The sequence below is a fragment of the Balaenoptera ricei genome, chromosome 14 (genome assembly GCF_028023285.1).
Source record: "Balaenoptera ricei isolate mBalRic1 chromosome 14, mBalRic1.hap2, whole genome shotgun sequence".
Taxonomy (NCBI): domain Eukaryota; kingdom Metazoa; phylum Chordata; class Mammalia; order Artiodactyla; family Balaenopteridae; genus Balaenoptera; species Balaenoptera ricei.
The window spans coordinates 33,230,519-33,251,267 of record NC_082652.1 but is presented as its reverse complement, the minus strand read 5'-3'; the positions used below and the strand labels follow the sequence as shown (position 1 = coordinate 33,251,267).

The window sequence follows — 20,749 nt, the reverse complement described above, 5'->3', positions numbered from 1 at the left end:
GTGTGCACGCATTCACTGGTCCGTGCATTCACTCCATGAGGGTAAGCAGGTGAACCGAGGTCGAATGGGGGTGTGAGCACCGGGCAGAGCCAGGCCACCCCCAGGAGGCCTCTTGAAATGCTTGAAAAAACTCACAATCACTGTCTGACCTCACACCATGAACTGATGATCTTTCCAACTCCTCCAATAATTCTGCATCGATTAGGGTTTTATTCTCATAATTAAATGTTTGTAATTACAATTTCCCAGGTTTGTTATTTATCATTGCAATTTTAAAATATATATTGGTATAACATGATATAAAGCACGCTATGTTTAAAAATTTCTGTCTAATTGGGTTTCTTGTTTCTCTTTATGCTTGTGTTATTTTATTCCTAATTACATTTGCCAGAGGTCTGTCTATATTACTGTGTTGTTTTCTTTTTCCTTTCAAGAAATGAGTACTTGGACTCACCCATCAGATCTATTGTTTTCTTTTGTCTTTTCTAACTATTTCGTTTGCTGCTTTTAGTCTTATCACCTCTTTCCTCATACTTCCCTTAGGTTTGTTTTATAGTTGTCTTGCCAAACTGAATTGTGAACATAATTATTTTCATTTCTTTAAAAATAATATAAGCATTTAAGACTATGAATTTACCATTGCTGTCCCTCAATACAGCTTTAGACATCTGGACAAACTTTTAGGAAATATTTATCTTTCTCACTTTTACTTTCTAAAAAACAATTATAATGTGTAATTGTCATCTTGATTTAATCATTGGCCAAATATTTAAGAGACAGCCCAAGTGGTTAATTTTTGAAGTTGTTTAAAATATTAATAATAATTTCCAGTTTACCACATGGTAGTTTCAGAATATCACATGGTCTGTACAATTCCTATTTGGGAGACTTTAAGATTTCTTCTTGGTATAACACAGGATCAACAGTTAAAAAATATTTTAAGTATATATCAATACATACACACAGATATGTTTTAAGGTATAATATCAATATGCATTAATTCAATCTAAATAGCTGTATTACTCAAAAATCTGTTTATTTCTTATTTAAGCAAAAAGCCTGAAGCAAAATGCAGGAATCTCTAAAATAAATTTTCTGTACAGTTTTCCAGTACTTCTGATAATTTTTTTGTTCACATTTAAATGTCTTGCCAAAATAAAATATATTTTTAAAAAATATACAAATCAAGTGGACAGATTGAGAAATTGTCATAAACTCTCCCATGTAACCAGCATATGCGACACCCCGTCCCCATTCCACCCCTGTCTGGTCACAGCCCCACTCTCCTCAAAGGGAGCCACCTGTTCTGGCTTCTGCCCTCTGAGATGAGCTCTGCTCATTCCCTTTTCTCCTTGTATGAACGGAATCACACAGCCTGTGCTCATCTGTGGTCCTGGGCTTTTGCTCAGTAGTCTGGCTTCAAGGTTCTGTAGACTGCTGTGTGAGGGTTGTTCATTTTCACTGCTGTATAGTACTCCATTCAGGGGTATCTCACAATTTATTCATCCTTTCTACTGGTGATGGTCATTTGAGGAGTTTTAATTTGGGGGCTATTACAGAAACTGCTGTTACAAATATTCTAGTGCATTTTTTGCAGGGACCAGAAGTATACATTTCTGTTGGAATGCATCCAGGAGTAAAACTGCTGGATCTTGGGGTATTTTGCATCACATGTTGACATTATAATGTTTAACATATAAAAGCATATGTAATATTCAAAATTAACTGCACTTTTTATTTAGTATAGAGAAACTTTACCTTTTGGACACATTTATTGCATTTTGCCTCAAATCCTCCTTTTTAGAAAAAAATTAAATTGTATGCCATTTGGTTATTTTCTGTTTCTGTTTTCTGATAAAATTTTGCCCATCTTTTTTACTTTTATATTATTTTGTTTCAGGTGTATCTGTTAAACACCTCCTAAGTGGATTTTAAAAATCATTTACATTTACTTTCATAACAGGTTTGTTTTATCTAACTTCTGTAAACACATTTAAGCTGGACTTTTTTTTTAGAAAACTCTTTTATGATTTCTTTTGATTTTTGTCCTTCTCTATGTGAGTTATGTTACATAACTTACATTTCAATAATTATTTCTGCAGTTGCATTTACCTTTATAGTTCATATGTTTAAAAACCGTCCAAACTCATTCCTTGTATCTTGGGCCTCCACATTCCTGCGTGGGTTCTGAATCTGCCCCTTCAGCATTGGCTCCCCTCTGCCTGCTCCAGGTTCCTGGCCCAGGGACCTGACGGGCAGATTCAGGGCAACGGTGACAAAGGAAACCAGCGTGTGGTGGGTTGAGGGAGGAATGCATGGTGCACAAGAGAGGAAGCAACTAGTCCTGCCCCGAGAAACCCAGCTGCTGTTACGAGAGGGACAATCCCACCCTGATTTATGCGGTCAATACGTGAAAATAAAAGACTATGACTATTTTAAGTGATTCTTAAGTACTAACTGCCTCTGTGCGACTCTCTAGAAATGAGCTATGCATGTGCAAAAAAGAGGAAACACATGCATTAGGTCTATCTTCCCTGTTCAGTGAACCCAAGGAAGAAAAGAGCGTCTTCCAGCCCCAGGAGTCTTGCAAACACCACCCATTCCCACTGTCCTCCTCCTGGTCCAGCCCTGAGCCAGCACACCGCGACGAAGAGTAGCCCCCGATCGCCGCAACTAGAGAAAGCCCACGCGCAGCAACGAAGACCCAGCGCAGCCAAAAATAAATAAATACATTTATTTAAAAAAGAAAAGAAAAGAAAACCTTGTCTAACTGGCTTCCATTTACTGGTAACGCTGTAATGCCTGCTCCACCCACACTAATTCAGTTATTCCTCACATACACCTTTTTCTCCTCATTTTACAGGTGAGGCTCAGGGAGCTTGAGCAGTTCACCCAGTGTTGTACAGTTAGGATGGAGAGGAAATGGGATTTGAAGAGTGATGTCTCACTCAGTTGCCCACATCCTTCATCACTGCTCCCCCAGTATTCTAGGGCGTCCATCCTCCAGGCCTCAGGACGGTGGGGCGAGCTCCCCCTGGAGGCCAAGGTGCAGGATCACGAGGAGGGGACGCGGGCAGAGGACGGGAGACAGGGCTACAGGTGTCAGCGCGTTTCTTCACAGCCCACCGCATCCGCACTATTGAGAGTCTGAAATGTCAGGGACGGGCGACACTGGGAGAAAACCGGGCACAGGTGTGGCGGACCTGAGGGAGGGGACCGGGACCACACACAGGGTGCAGCCGGGTGCCTCGGGCCTCCCCGTGGGGAGAAGAGGGAGAGAGGGGGAAAGGGGTCCTCGGGTAGATGGCAGCCTAGGGGGATGGCGTGCGGAGGAGACGAGGGCTCGGGGGCCCTTTCCGAAGGCTGAGGACCACGTCCGGAGAAGCCGTGGGGCTTCTCCTGGAAAGGGCGACGCCCGCCTCCTTCCTGGCATCAGGAAGCTGGGGGTACAGAGGTCAATTCCAGAGCTTTGAGTTCAAGGGATCTAAAGTCAAGAAAAGCCCTTAAAGAGGATACACACTCAGGGAAACTCAAGGCCAAACCAAGGGAAGCATAAGTGAAAACTCCTAAATCGTGACATTCCAAGGGCTGCCTGCATCACTCAGGAAAGAAGCAGGTCCTCACCCGATCCCAGGCCCCGCACAGCCGGCCTCCCCTCTGCTGCCACCGGATGCCACGGCCTCCTCGCCCTCGAGCTCTCCTCCCGAAGGAGACGCCCCCCCCCCCGCCTCCCCACTCCCCAGATACCCCCCTCCCCTAAGCTGCTGTTCCAGTGTCACGACCTCCTGAGACCGCCCGTGCCCCTCCCCACCGCATCACCCGCCCTATTCTTCTCCACAGCACTGACCCCCTAACTATTCATGTTTTGCACGTTTCTCTTGCCCGTTAGAACATAACTGCCTTCTGACAGAAATTTATTCACGTCATTGCTATTTTCCCTGAGCTAGAACAGTGCTGCTGTTATCACGCAATAACTATTTGGTAAATATCTGTTAAATGAATGAAATGTGTTTCCTGAGAAGTCTGCATTGAATACCGTGGTGACTGGAGCTGGTATGACGCTGCTTTCCCGCTGGCGCTGCTGGGATTCCGGGGCACCGTTAGGACAGGATGGCGCTCCTGAATCATCCCTGGCTCGGCTCTCAGGCAGCGCTGCAGCCTGGACAGAGCCCAGGCAAGGCATCGGATTTGCGGCATCTGTGCGGGCAAATGGCACTCCTCAACTTTCCACGTAAGAAAGGCCAGCTGAGGGGTGAGATTGGTTACAGGCTCTTCTTACAACAACAGCCTAAATCAAAACATAATTCTGCCGCCGGATCCTTCCTTCTAAAGAGCCGGGATCATGAATAAATAGCACAAGTCCTTACGTTCCTGACCTTCTGGTCTGGGTAACCGGTCCCATGGAAGCAAGACAACAATAGTTATACCAGGGGCCAATTCCGGAACCAAAAACCATTGGTGTCCCAGGACAAGCAATTTTTAAGTAATGGACAATAGTGCTGTTTAACAACCAGCAATAAACAGGGCTCTGCTAAGAGTCTTATCAAGAAGATTCAGGGGCTTCCCTGGTGGCGCAGTGGTTGAGAATCTGCCTGCCAATGCAGGGGACACGGGTTCGAGACCTGGTCTGGGAAGATCCCACATACTGCGGAGCAACTAGGCCCGTGAGCCACAATTACTGAGCCTGCGCGTCTGGAGCCTGTGCTCCGCAACAAGAGAGGCCGCGATAGTGAGAGGCCCGCGCACCGCGATGAAGAGTGGCCCCCACTTGCTGCAACTAGAAAAAGCCCACGCACAGAAACGAAGACCCAACACAGCCATAAATTAATTAATTAATTAATTAATTAAAAAAAAAAAAAAAAAAAAGAAGATTCAATAAGAACAGACAGAACACTGACCATAAATACATGCTGGAAGGACTTAAGCGTCTTCTTCATCTAACTCTTCATTTTATTGATGAGGAAAGTGAGACCTGGTATCTTAAGTGACATGTCAAAGGCAAGACAACTAATAATGAAGCCAAAGCTAGAGCTCAGGTCTCCTGACCTGCAATTTGCAGAGATCAAGACTTGCCGAGAGCCGCTCTGAGGCCTAGAGACGCTCTGCAGGCTGCCGGGCGCTACGGCAGGAGAGAGCACCAGCATCAGCAGGCAACGAGGGCCGGACCACCAGAACCAGGGAAGCCGGAGTGGGTTTCGCCATCATTCTGAGAGACTGATTCAGGCAGCGCTCACAAGGCAGAGCAGGGACTTGTCCAGACTCCGGGCCTCCCAATGGTAGAGACTGAGAAAAGCCACCACTGACTGGGACCTGCCCTCTGGTTCTGCACACAGAGGGGCCAGTTACGAAAACCATCTTAACACTGCATGACCACCAAGCATCCTGGGTCAGACACTGACCACCACTGACCACCAGACGTGAGGACAATCACGGTTAAGCCTACTTCAGGTCCCCCCGATTTGGTTTTCAAAAGACACATCGAAACTCACCTCACATTGACGGTACCTTAGATGCCAGAAGTCCTGGACTCACATTCAGCTCATTACAATTAAAGTTAAAATATCCTTTCTGGCCAAAGAATACAAATTAGACTCCCTAATATTTATAACAGGACATCAGATCTGCTACTTGGTCGTCAATCACATGCTAAAGCACACGGAGAACTCCTGGGTCTATGGTGTGGAGCATCAGTATCTCAAGCATGTGTCAAAGAGCTCATTTTGCTCAAATGATGGCTGAGGGGAACTGTCTTCAGCATAGACTGAGGAAAGAGAGATCACGGGAAGCAACCAATCTGTGCCACCCTGGCCAAGCTCCCAGCAGAGTTGTCTTCAAAAAGCGCATGGCTCCCACAGCACCTAATGCAGCCCAGGCATTCGAGACGGGGTTAATCACCTCTTTCTCTGTCTCACTCTCTCTGTCTGTCTGTCTCTCAATAGCTAACATTATAGAAAAACACATTGTTTATTTCGCTCCTATTTTTCTCTCAATGTCACTAACTACATAATATTTCACTGAGTAATATTCTATGACTAACATAATGACCCTTATACGTTATGTCTTTACCATTCTTTGTTACACCCTCAGGTTCTAGCGGTACCTCACTCTTCGCAGGCGCTTAATTAGTTTTTCTCTGAACTCTCACCTTCCTTATGCCAGTAGGATCTATCTACAGGAAAGAGTACAATGCTATTTAAAGTATAGTAATTCTTTGTTTGCCTAAAACAAGTTAATAGTTAATGTTGCAATTAAATAAAAGATTTATTTATACTGTAAATTTTGCTAATGTAATTTTAGCTTTACAAATTATGAAGTAAACTTAAGTAGTTATTTGGTATCAGAACATAGCTTGCTAAATATTTCTATGTGCTCCTCAAACATCTAGAATATTTGCTAATAAGTATGTCCAGCCAACTGATTCTGGGGAATCTAAAGAAACAAACTGCTGTTATTCCTACAAAGTACATTCCATCATCTCCCAAATTATCAATCATTATAGCTTTATTTCTGAAAATAAACTTGCATTTAGCATTTGTTCACAACAAGTTTGAATGCTAGACTTCCAACTTAAAAATGTAGAACATTTAGCTCTGCTCCCTTCTAAATGCCACCAAAGCATCAATAAAGGCATTTTTAAATGAACGCTTATCAACAGAGAAAATACTGAATTAATTTTGATACAACACATCGTGGAATATTATGTAGGCTTTATAAAGAATTAGAACTATAACAAATGAGTTGGAAGAGATTTGCCATGAGACATAGTTGAGCAACATAAAAAAAGATGGAAAAAGATGTACATAATATAAGCCCATTTTTATAGCACAAGCAATAATCTAAAAAAAGACATGGGTTCATGAACATATGAGTGTCTGAGTGTGTATATGTGTGTGTATATGCAATTATATGGGAATTAGCAAAATATGCATAGCATAGAATGGCTAATTGTTCATTTCCCTCTTGGGAAAATAGCTGAACTACATTTCCTTTACTCCCATGCATTTGAATGCAGTTATGTAACTGAGTTCTGGCCAATGCATGTGGGTAGAAATGACTGTAATAAGCTACTTCTGAGTTTGGCCCCAAACCCCTCTCATGTGTAACCATCAGTCCTCTTTCCATTCTCAGGTCAGATAGAAAGAGTCCCAAGGACCTGGGGGAGCCCCAATCCCAGAGTAATTAAATGGAGCAGAACTAACCCCTATCAACCATTACTGTACTACGACAGGAGCTCCTGTACTATGACAGGAGCAAGAAATCAATTCTTAATGTGTTAAGGCACTAAAATTTATGAAGTGGTTTGATACGCTAGTTAGCTCATGGTAATTAACACGGAGGGATTACCACCAATTGCTATTGGGTTGGCCAAAAAATTTGCTAGGGTTTTTGTAACGTCTTACAGAAAAACCCGAACAAACTTTTTAGCCAACCCAATATCTACTTGGAGAGAGTAACTCGGGTGGAAGGAGAAATGAACATAAAAAGAAAGTATAAATAAAATGTAGGTTATACAAAAAAATTTAATAAAACTAATACAAGGACATAAAGTCACAACGACAACAGGTAAAAAGCCAAAAGCAGATGAGAACTGTCAACAAAAATTCCTGGAAGTGTGAAAAGGAAATAAGTGAATGAAAACTGATTTAACATTCAGTAACTAAGAATGCAAAACATAAATCTGTTACAGAGAAATGCCAGTAGGGAGCAAGTTAATTTACATTATAGAACCCTGGAAAGCTGATTAAAGACATGAATGCTAAGACCTGAAACCTTAAAACTCCTAGAAGAAAACATAGGCAGTAAGCTCCTTGACATTGGTCCTGGTGATGATTTTCTGGATTTGATACAAAAAGCAAAGGCAACAAAAGCAAAAATAAATGAGTGGGACTATATCAAACTAAAACGCTTATGCACAGCAAAGAAAACTATCAACAAAATGAGAAGACAACCTACTGATTGAGAGGAAATGTTTGCAAATCATTTATCTGATAAGGGGTTAATATCCAAAATATATAAAGAACTCACACAACTCAACAGCAAAAAAACAGATTTTAAGATCTTCACAGAAAATTTGTGCCTGTATTTTGAGAGATCTGGTCTTGTTCCAATTTTTTTTTTTCTTTTTAATGTCTTAATTTTCTAATATTGTTGTTGGAAGAAAAAAACTACGTGGAGAGTAATCTAGAAGTATTTACCTAATGCTTAAAAATTATTTCCAGGGACTTCCCTGGTGGCACAGTGGTTAAGAATCCGCCTGCCAATGCAGGAGACACGGGTTTGAGCCCTGGTCTGGGAAGATCCCACATGCCACCCACCTGAGGCGCAGACACAATAACATAAAACAGTATGGCACCTTGTATCAAATGGCCACAGAAAGCTGTCCCACAGTTAGCAAAATATGCAAGTTAATTTTTTTTCTGCTTTGGAAGGCTTTTTGCTATTGCATTAAAATGCATTTACTGTAGAACACAATATTTACAAGAAAAGAGAGCCTTGCTAGGTCAGGAACCCAATTTATTTCCATGGCCCATCAATTCCCAGAGCCCTGCAGACCACAAGAAACTCTGAATAAAGAGCTCATATAGGTCTACTTAGTCAGTCACCTGCCAAATCAAGTAAGCAGCAATTCTAAAGAGCTGTACCCCTCCCCAGACCCAGACCCACAGCCCTGGTTAAGGCCCACGCTCCTTATTTTTATGTACAGTGAATCTCCCTAGTGGTCATCCCAGCCTCCTTTCTAATCTGGCCTACTATTGCCAAATAAATGCTTAACCATAGTTACATCAGAGATTTGACTATAAACTCCTCACTCCAGCTTTTAAAGATCTTTCATAAAATGGCCTTGATCTACCCATCCTACTAATTCCTCATAAATATCCCAAAACTGAAGTGAAATCCATTTTGGACTCCTGCCTTCCAGAACTGTAAGATAGGAAACCTGTACTGCTTTAAGCCACAAACTACATGGTAATTTGTTATGGGGCAGTACACCTCCATATAATCTTCTCAGTGAAGCACGTCTTTCTCTTTCTGGCCAGGTGTTACCTCTGACTAATTTCACTGCTATCATCTATAACAATATTTATAAACTCACCAAACAGGCCCCAGTAGACTGTCAGCTCCTTGAGGTCAAGAAAGGCTGCTCACCAGCCTTTCCATCCCACCCTCCCCCGACTAAGGTCCTACATCATGATAGTAACAGATTATAAAAACTGAATAAATAAATCACGGGGAGCATAAGTCAACTAATAAATATAGAAGGAATAATGAAATTAGAAAATCACCATTTGGCAAATATCACATTAGTAACTAATTCATCTCATGAACATCAACAGATGCTAAAAACTAGTGGGTGACAGTTTGATGAGGAACAGAGTACTTCCATAATCTCAAGTCACTCTCCAGCAAATATGTATTAACTACAAAAGGAAAAAGAGTAATTTTACAGTGGAGAAGCTTGCCACACACCACTGTAATCAAGTGACCGAGGTCAGTGTCGACAGCAAAGGGGCCGTGAAATCGTGCACCTCCTGAAGGGATGCCGTGAGAACCCCGCAATGCTTCTGGGACACTCCTCCCCAGGTGCAGAACCCACATCCACTACATCAGACGAGCCCAAGGTGAGACGCATGTTACAAAACAACCGGCCGGTACTCCACCGAAGTGTCAAGTTCATAAGAGTCAAGGAAAGGCTGAAGAACCACTGCAGATTGAGGGACACTAAAGAGACATGAAAAGTAAGCACAACCTGTGAGCCTGGAGTAAATTTGTTTTTCTGTTTGCTTATTTGTTTTTTTCATAAAGGACATTACTGAGCGACGGGCAAAGCGTGCATCTTGGCAACTTAATCTCAAATGTTTTGGCAAAGGAGGAGGATTTTTTTTGTTGTTATCGTGACTCTTCTGAATCTTAAAAATTATTTCATATTTTAAATAAAGTAAAAACATTTACAAATCACTTAGCAGTGCGAGCCTAATGTTCTACGTCACTTCTCACCTCCTCTTCCCCCTCCCCCAACCCCTACCCTGCAGCCCAGCACGTTGCTCATAACACTGTTAATTCCTAAATCTGCCAGGAACTTCCTGCCATCTTACTTTCCTGCACACTGTTCCTTCTACAGAATATTCTCTTCCACCCCATTTCTCACATCCTTCAAAGACTAATGCAAACACTGCTTCCAATGTGAAGACACCCACGTACGAGGTTAGGATTGACCTCTCCCTCGCCTGTGTTCCTGAAAGCTTTCCTTCCATTACCATCAGAAGCCCGTGTGCATCAGACTTCACGCAGGGTGGTGAAGGAGAAAGGGCAAGGGAGTTCTAGAGACCAACTAACAGGGCGTGCTCCCAAACCCCCAGCCCACCACGTGAGAGGTCCAGGGCCCGTGACCTGACCTCTCTGTACCTCAGTTCTTCAACTATGAAACTGAAATCACTGACAAAAGCTTCACAAAGTTGTCATGAAAACAGATAAATGTGTGACACTGAAACGGAGCAGGACCTTGGGCAGGTCCTTGCTCCCCTCATGTCCTCAGCCTGCCTTCTGTCTGTGGAAAAACTTTAGCCAAAGAATAAATTTAATCAGAGAAGTGAGAAAATGCAGAAACAGAGGAAAACAGTTAAAGGAGACCAAATAATAATAGCTTAGTCATTAAGCATAGTCAAGGACCTTCAGTTCCTCCTTAAGGGCTATAGATAACATTCTGAGCCATCTCCTGTGAGCTGTTTTGCAGATAATGAAGCCCCACCAGGTGGAGGAGGACGACTACATGATGACCGATTGAAGCCATGACATAAGCTGCCACAGTTCCGAGAACTGGCCTCAAAGAAATGGGAACAAACCTTGGAACTAAAGATTAACTGTACTTAAAACAACCAAGATGACGCCGATCAGACCACCACATTACTGATTTCAAGATGACTGTCAGAACCGACTATGCTGCTCTGCTCCCTCCCTCTGCCTATACAGCCCTGAAACTCCCCTTTGAAAGCCCCTGTCCCCTGAACAGCAATCGGGAGTTGGTTCTCGGACAGGAGTCCACCCTCTCCCCCGGTTGCTGGCCTCCGAAATAAAGCAACCTTTCCTTTCCTACCAACACTTGTCTCTTGAGAATTGGCTTTCGAGCGGCGAGCAGCCAGACCTGGGTTCGCTAACAACATCGTATTGGGCATTCAAGAAAAATGAGACCCAAGACGAGATTCCACTTCACGGTCACTATGATGCTATAAACAAAACACAGACAGCGAGTGTCATCAAGGACGTGGACGAACTGAAACCCTCACAGACGACTGATGGGAATTAAAACAGAGCAGCTCCTGTGGTGAAGAGTCAATAAGTAATTACTCACTAACTACTCAGTAAGGCAAACGTAGAATTACTATATGACCCAGCAATTTCACTCCTAAGTCTATATGCAAGAGAACTGAAAACATGTTCAAGCAAAAACTCATACACAAATATTCACAGCAGCAGTATCTGAAAGAGTCAAAAAGTGAAAACAACCCAAATGCCCATCAACTGATGAATGAATAAACAAATTGTGGTTTATCTACACAATGAATATTATTTGAAACTAAAAAGAAACAATGTACTCATACATGCTGCAACATGGATGAACTCTAAAATCATTATGCTAAGTGAAAGAAGCCAGACACAAAAGGCCACATATCATGCAATTCTATTTACATGAAATATTCAGAAGAGGCAAGACAAAGAGTAGATTAATGGTCTCCAAATGCTGCAGGGAATATGGAAGGTGGGGATAAAAGCTAAGTGGCTCAGGGTTTCTTTCTGGGGTGACGGAAACCTTCTAAAATTGTAGTGATGGTTACACAACTCTGTAAATATGTTAAAAAAAAAACACACACTGAATCTTACACTTTAAATGGATGAACTGTATAGTATGTGAATTAGATCTCAATAAAGTTTTTACAAAAATATAAATAGATCCCTTCCTTCAGGGCAAGAATCATGTTTTATTCTTACTTGGTTCTCCACCTTCTGTAAACACAGAAGTCACTGTGGAGATAATGTTTGCTGAACTGAATTTGAGTTCAGTTGACAACAGATTTGGAGAGGATCTCAGGGCAGGACACCATCCCTCAGGGGGACGTGGTCCTGCTGTCAGTCAACAGGGTCCGCAGGGCTCCCCGTCCACCTGCCCAGATTGAGCAGGAAGCTCGTTGGGGTGGAGGCCCCTGTCGCTGACTACAGAACACACTTTCACACATACAAGACTGTTGAAAAAACCCACTGTTTTAACTGGTAAACAAGTCACTCTGAGCATAAAGTGTACTGGAAACTTCGTATACACACAAAGCAATCAGAGTTACTTTTAAAATAGCAATATCATTCAAAAGAACTAGAAAAGAAAAAAAGGTAACTTTTAGCTAACAATCTAACAATCTATTAATGTTCTTTAATAGACCAATCTAATTTTTAATTGTACAGAGTTGGCTATATGATGTACTACCTAAAACTATGCTACTAGGAGATTTTACTTCAACAAAAGGATCAGATTTACCCCTGTTTGTAAGGAGGTGACTGTTAAGTGGACATGGCCTGCCCATCACCAGATGAAGATCAGGACCTCACTACGAAGCCTGGCAAGCCGTCTGGAGAGGGACTTTTCCTCCTCAAATGTAACATCTGTATTATCAGGGTTTTCTATGCATCTACCTAACACCTTCTTGTCATTTTGTGACTTTGACTAAGATCCCAGCAGATTGCATCTTCTAAAGGAATAGAGGGCCCTGCCATATTTTTTAGTCCTTCTAGAAAGATACTGAGTAGAATATGTAACACCTTGGATTAAACTTACATCAGCAAAATAACACCTTTACAATTTATAGGTCACATGTTTCAAAAACTAATCTTTTTTTCTCTTTCTCTGAAGAAGTTCTTTTATCGGGAATCTATGAGAATGTGAGTGCACACCAGGGGTAACCATACAGATCAGCACATGCTGTTCCACTTTCAAGAGCCTTAATCGCTCTCAGAAGTACAATTAGACACACACACACAAGCTATGATGAATATAGCAAATACATTTTTTCTGATATGTAATTACAACCATAAAATAAAATTTAATGTAAAAATCTATAGGCATAAATGATGTGTAAAACACAAATTCACTTTAAGTAAAATAACTACAGCTAACAAATTGTGGAGCCAAATTACTAACAGAAACAAATCATCCAAACAATGTTAATTTCTTATCTTTTCCTATATTTAAACTCTAAATATACATACACAAATATAAAGTCTATACGATAGATAATATATATAAAATACAATACATAACATATATGTGTATTTCAAGCAGTTCTAGCTCCAGCCTTGTCGTTAAGGGAGAGAATATCTGAAGATCATGTGGGTTGGTAGGTTTTTCTTTTAAAATCTCATGTTTAATTCCCATTTGTGAACTATCTGAGTGCACAGCATTCTATTATCCTGCCTCAGGGCTCCTTCTACCCCACGGCCTCAAACCTTTCCTCTCGTGCAGTTAACAGGGACTAACATCTCTGGTGCACTCGTGCTTTTCCACAAACCTAGATGTCAGCATGATCACAATTCATCACGAGCTTTAAGCAATTTTGTTTATTGCTCAGCTTTAATTGTCTTCACCCAATTTTTACTCACAGTTCCTTTGCATATATTTTCGTTACACTCCACTCTCTTGATCATACCTTGATTAAGTGGCTAATCTGCTTGAATTTTCATTTTACATTTACTTCCCAAACCAAATGGGAAGCTTCCTGGCGTTCAATGAAGGCCACTGTGCAGGGTCAACACCCTGCAGCACCATAAGAGGGGACCCCTTTCTAACACGGTTGAGTCCCCCCTAAAGACGAGTAATCATATGGTGGATTAAGGTTTTAAATAACCAAACTTTTTGACTTATTGTTCATCCTGTTTTTCCTTAGCACTCAGAGCAGCTTTAGATACCCTAATAGGAATAAAAACATTTTAAAAGAGTAGATGACTTTGGGACTTCCCTGGTGGCGCAGTGGATAAGACTCCATGCTCCCAATGCAGGCAGCCTGGGTTCGACCCTTGGTCAAGGAACTAGATCCCACATGTATGCCGCAACTAAGAGTTCGCAGGCCACAACTAAGGAGCCCTGGAACCGCAACTAAGGAGCCTGCCTGCCACAACTAAGACCTGGTGCAACCAAATAAATAAATAAATAAATAAATAAATATTTTTTTAAAGTAATGCATTAAAAAAAAAGAGTAGATGACTTTATGAGTACAGACACAAAATCCCTCAATAAAATATTAGCTAAACAAGTAGCGCAGCAACATGTAAGAAAAAATATATTTATACACATATACACACACACACACACACACACATACACGAGATTTATCCCAAGAAGACAAGATTGTTTCAACATATAGAAAGCAATAAATATAATAAAACCATATTAAAAGAATAAAGGACGACCCTTTCATGATAAAACAACTAGGAATAGAAGGGACCTTCCTCAATCTGATAAAGGGCATCCACAAAAAGCTCACAGCAAACATCATGTTTAATGTGCAAAGACGGAGTGTTCCCCTAGGATCAGGAACAAGAAAAGGATGTCTGATCCTGCCACTATTGTTCAACATGCACTGGGAGGTCTAGACAGAGGATTCAGGGAAGAAAGAAAACGTATTCAGATCAGAAAGGAAGAAGTGAAAGTATCTTTACTTATAGATGACATAATTTTGCATATAGAAAATCCTAAGGAACACACACACACACACACACACACACACACACACACACACACAACTATTAGAGCAAATAAATGAATTCAGAGTATAAGATCATTGCACAAAAATCAACTGTATTTCTACAAAGTAGCAATGAACAATCCAAAGATGAAATTAAGAAAACAATTCCATTTACAGCATTTAAAAGAACAGACCAAAGACATGACATGAAAACAACAGACCAATACCCCTTATGAATACAGATACAAAAGTTCTTAACAGAACAGTAGCAAACTGAACTCAACAGCACATTAGAAGGATTATACACCGTGAAACAAAGGGGAAGAAAGTCCCACACAATCTTCTCAATAGATGCAGACAAAGCACTGGACAGAATTCAACACCCTTTTATGATAAAAATGCTCAGAAAACTAGGAGTAAAAGGGAGCTTCCTTAACATGACACGGGGCATTTATGAAAAACCCACAGCTAATATCATGCTTGATAGTGAGAGACTGAAATCTTTCCACCCTAAGATTAGGAAAAAGACAAGAATGCCTACTTTTACCGCTACATTCAACACTGTACTGGAAGTCCTAGCTAGCATAATTAGGCAAGACACAAAATTAAAGGCATTCAAATTAGAAATATGAATTTTTTGGAACTTTACTATTTTGATAGACTGCACAATTCTATATGAAAAAAATCCCATAGAATCCACACAAAAAACCTACTAGAGCTAATAAACAAATTCAGCAAAATTGCAGCCTATGAAATCATTTGTGTTTCTTTATGCCAGAAATAAAAAATTCCAAAAATAAATAAATAAAACAATTCCCTTTACAACAGCATCCAAAAGAATAAAATACCAATAAATTTAACCAAGGAGGTAAAAGACCTGTACACCCAAAACTAAAAAATACTGCTGACAGAAATGAAAGAAGGTCTAAGTAAGTGAAAAGACATCCCATGTTCATGGATTAGAAAACTTAATACTGTTAAGATGGCAACACTCCCTAAAGCAATCTACATTCAACATAACCTTAACCAAAATCCCAATAGTCATTTCTCCAGAAATGGAAAAGCCAATCCTCAAATTCATAAAGAACTGCAAGGGGCCAAAAATAGCCAAAGCAATCTTGAAAAAGAAGAACAAAGTTGGAGGGTTCACACTTCCAGATTTCAAAACTGACTAAAAAGCTACAGTGATCAAAACAGCATGGTACATATTAGCTAATGCAACAAGACAAGGAAAGGAAATAAAAGATATACTGACTGGGAAGAAAGAAATATAACTTTGTTCACAGAGGTGTAGAATATCCAAAAGCATCAACAAAAAAATTCCAAGAACCAATAAGTGATTATAACAAGGTTGCAGGATACAAGGTTAACATATAAAATTCAACTGCTTTCCTATATATCAGCAATGAACAAGTGAAATTTGAAATTAAAAACACAATACCATATACATTAGCACTCAAAATAATAGAATAGTTACAAAATCTAGCAAAATATATGTAAGATCTATATGAGAAAAACCACAAAATGCCACTGAAATAAATCAAAGAACTAAATAAATGGAGAGATATTCCATTTCTGTAATGAGAAAACAGATAAATAACAGGAAAGTCCCTATGTCAGTGTTTAGCTGAGCCACTAAGTTGGCTTGGTGAAGGGGTCTGGCAAGTCTAGGCCCTCATTATTAATTCTCACTTCCTAGGTTTCTGCATTTCTTACATTTAACTCCAAAGTTAAGTATATTTAATAACCTAATGGTCAATTAATGAATTAACATTGGTTATAAGTTAAATTACATAGGTGGAAATAGCTAGTTTTAAAAGTCAGTTCACAGTGATTGCACTCATTTCATTGGATAAAAAAATAGCAATTTTTTTAAATGGCTGCCTAATATGTCTTTATAAACACAGTCCATTTGCATTATGGGGAAGGATGTGCAGATTTCAGACATCTGGGTCCCTTGATGGTCCACAGAATCTTGCACGATATTTTTATCATACACTTTGTATTGAAATGTGGTTTCCATAAACAGAAATAAGAATGGGCATTGCCACTCACACAGAGATGACTCCAAAGAGAACCCTGCCAGTCCACTCACCTTGGGGTGCTATCAGAGTTCTTCCATGCTCCTGACACCAACCAATTGGCTGAACATAAGGACTATTGACATCACACCTGCAAAAACAGGATTCTATTTTAGATCCCATATTAACACCAGAGAAAGAACCCAAGAGTAATGATCATTCTAGATATTAAGAGATGACACGGAAAATACTACAGCATAGCTAAAATATTTTATAGCCTAAGAGAAACAGAAGTAATTTTAGTTCTATATTTTGTAAGCTGAGTGGCCAAACTTCTCTTTTACATAACCTTCTTGAAATTTAAAAGTATTTCTTTAAAAAGTGTTTGACTAGGACCTGAACTGCCAGTGATCTCCCCAGAGAGTGAACATTTTAATAACCCCCTTCTACCACTTCTTGCTAGCAGCAAGGGAAAATATTAATAGGCCAGTCCAAATTTTAATAAGACGGACCAGACTCCACATGCCCACAATTTCCTCCCTCTCCTTTTCAGGAACCCAGACTATACTACCTAAGACACATACAGCAATTAATCCATGCTCTTCTTCTTAGTTCAAAGAAGAAAACAGCCCCCCTCCTCCCACCATGCACATGAAGAATCACAGCCTCAGGCGGGGACTTGTCAATTATTCAGGATATGCTCTTAAGAAATGCCACAAAAATTATTTTTGCCGTGCCCTCTTCCATATTTCAGGTTTTCACCCAGAAAATCCTTTTAACTCATGCAATGTTAGTTTAATGGCATCGTGAGCATACATTTTCTCTGCTCTTCACAGGCTTTCAAATAATTCACTCCACTCTCCTTGAATCTTCCCTTTTAAAAATACGACAGTCTGAGTTCAACATTTTTCAGGAAAAAATAATACTGCAAGTTCTTAACTTCCTCTTTACAGAAATGCTTCCCTTACAAACTAGACACAATATAGTGGAGTGCCCTGAACTGGTCACATTATTTCAGATGAGGCCTCATTAGGCAACCTCTCAGAGATGGAAAAAAAACTCTCTCAGGTTCTTTAATTCAACAGTTCACGAGGAAAGGAAGGTAGTGAGAAGCCAGCCACTAGATTCCTCACGTTCATTACTATAAGAACAGCAAGAACAGTGACAGTCATGGAATAAACATAAATTCTTAACGGCAAACACGAACACACAAAAATACAACGCACATTGGTGTCTCACCAGTAATCGTAACTATCATCCCAATTGTCAAAATGCACTAGCAAGCGATCTCCAACAATATCTGCTACGGTTGCCACACACACCAAGGAAGGGTTCTTCCTGTCGACAGCCTCCAGCTTCATTCCAACCTGAAACTCCTTAGGTATTGGCCCGTTCTAACACGGGGAAGAGGCACAAAGAGAAACAGGACACCAAACAGGACTGAGCCACTGTCAAAACTTCTGTCATGTTTAGCATCAGAAAAGTCTACAGGGTATCAACACTTACACTGCAGAATGAAGCCAGACAGTAAAAATATTCCAACAGACTGTTACCAAGCGTACATTCATAAAAAAGGAATCCCAGGAAATGAGCTTTTACTCTGTGCTTTTCTCTTTTGTTGTGCAGGTAGGTTTTATTTCCCCTTTCATCATCATTTTCCCTCTTCAGTTCACAGAATAATCTGTATTAATTTCAAAATACACTATTTACTGAATACAGTAATATCAAATAATTTTCTCTGGTCCCCGTAGGCTTTAGATGGGTGGTATATTTCCAAATACCACTATTTGGAAAAGTTTTAAAGATATGCTCTTTAGCACTAAAATTATCACTTATACTTGGACCAAGTGTTGAAATTAGTGGCTTTCTCAACATTTAAGGAACATATGCGCTTATCCATAAATAAATCATAGTTGAAAAAAAACAAATGCTTATTTTAGTACCTGCACATATTCTTTAGTATTAAAAATACTAAGGGCTATGATTTATAATAACATGACAATGATAAAGCCCCACTTTTCCTGTAGCTATAATTAGCCAGGCCTGGGATTTAGAAAATATACACACAATATCCAGGGACTAGAAGAGGGTTTTTTTCCCCTACTTCTTTACTATCTATACTGGACCCTGATTTTTGGTTTCCTTTAGCACATTACTTTTTTTAAAGCATTTCCACATTTCTCTAACTCTCTTCCTTGATACAAGTCTATGAAACATGTTGAGCAGTTGTAGAACGCTGACTCAAGAGCAGCAGACTGAAGCCTGGGGAAGCGGGGCGGGGGGGTGGGGACTGTCCTCAGGGGACACAGCCAGCAGGTGGTGGGGCCTCCCTGGCTTCAGGCTTCCCGCCCCTCCGCGGTGTGTGGCCTCACCTGGGGCCCAGAGGAGGCGGGGCTGCGACTTTTTCTCCTTCTCTCCTGAACACCTGTCAGGCTGCTGGGACACAGAGGGTGAGTGTGCGCCACCCAAATCCTCACACACCCTTCGAATCTATATGAACCGTCACCCTCTTTTTCATTCCACGTAAATACAACTGGACCAGGTACAGTCAAAGCCCACCTGGCATATCAGCAGGTCTCAAGGCATCAAACTAAATTTAAACGACTAACTCACTAGAAGCAAAAGGAAACACCTTCTAAAAGGCATTTCAAATTTTAGCCAGCTTTATATGTAAAGTTTTCTACTCTCTCCATCTAATTATTTAATTGTATGTTTAAAAGAAAAACAAATATGCCCACAGGAAACTGACACATTTAGTGAGAAAAGTCATAGGAATCTAAGGATTCTTAAAAGATTAAAATACAACAGGATACATAGTGAACTTTAAGAAATTTAAGCTGAAGTAAAAATCTGATTTATACTATGGAAGAAAATACTTACAGAATTTCTGTTTCTGAATAGTTTCTTGGGAGCATTTTGCAATTTGCAGGCCTTCAAGTGATCCATCCAAACAAATTTATCTTTTCTATAACCTAAATAAAAGGAAGGATTATTCAAAATACCCACAAGATGTAACCATGTGCATAATAAATGTATCAATACTATTCTTATTCAGTTTTCTGCCATAAATTCAATGTCCTTTAGCAGACACAAAAGATTTATATTAAAATCTCTAAACTGTTTCAGTGTTGTTTTAATGTATGGAATTCCAAACTGTTGAGTTTGATTTCCCACCCTGCATGTTATTCCCTACAAAGTTAACAACTCATTCAAATATGGAATCAGTACCCTGGTGGCCTGACAGGATTCTCATCTCCTGCATCCCTCAGGCTTCCTGAAGCAGCCCCGTCCCCAAGGCCAGCGTAGGCCTGATGGTAAGCAGCCCCGAGGGAGCCAGACACTGCAGGGACGACAGAACCCCCTCCCCACCAGGCCACGTGGCAGCTCCAGCTTTCTGCCCTTGTCTTTACGGGCTTCCCAGTAAAATGCCTGACCCTCCCGTCCATGTGCCCTAAAGCATCTCATGTGGGGCTGGCCCAAATAACCAGGCTCAGGAAATACTCAGATTGAGTGTCACACTCAGAATAGACGTCAAACTCCTTGCACAGCCTTCAAGGCCACGGCGACACCTCTCACTTATCTCCTCCCTCCTGGCCCTTGCCTCTCCGCTCCAGCGCTCCTGTGATTCCTGGTCTGCGCCACACCCGCTGCTGGGCTCTGACACGTGCTCCTCCCCAGGGAGCCACCTGGCTGTCTCTGTCGTGCATCCGTCCAGGCATCTGTCAGACGTCACACCCCAGGCCTGTCTTCACCTCGCTTATGGCAAGGGCAGCCCTGGGACCCCACTCAGCGCTCCACGCCTGTCGCCACTAGACACGCACCTTTCTCTCTGTTTATCTTCCTCCTCCCCTCTGGAATGAAAGCCCCATGAAGACAGAGCCGGTTTCCTTTATTCACTGCTCTGTCCCCAGGGCCTGCACACAGGAAGGGCTCCACGAACACTCACTACCCACGGGGTGAATGAGCCTGGGGACTGTTCCAACCTCCCTGAAACCCAGCAATCTC

The 20,749-nt window shown here is 41.1% G+C and overlaps 1 protein-coding gene across 1 annotated transcript in view; it reads right to left on the bottom strand.

Moving 5' to 3' along the window:
• L3MBTL4 (L3MBTL histone methyl-lysine binding protein 4) overlaps positions 1-20,749 on the bottom strand; it is a 292,044-nt gene that overhangs the window by 216,848 nt on the left and 54,447 nt on the right. The window contains exons 6-8 of the mRNA XM_059893784.1: positions 19,625-19,716; positions 17,984-18,138; positions 16,819-16,895 (exon numbers count right to left, since the gene is read on the bottom strand). Of these exons, the coding sequence (XP_059749767.1) occupies positions 16,819-16,895; positions 17,984-18,138; positions 19,625-19,716 (324 nt within the window). The remainder of the gene's footprint in view (positions 1-16,818; positions 16,896-17,983; positions 18,139-19,624; positions 19,717-20,749) is intronic.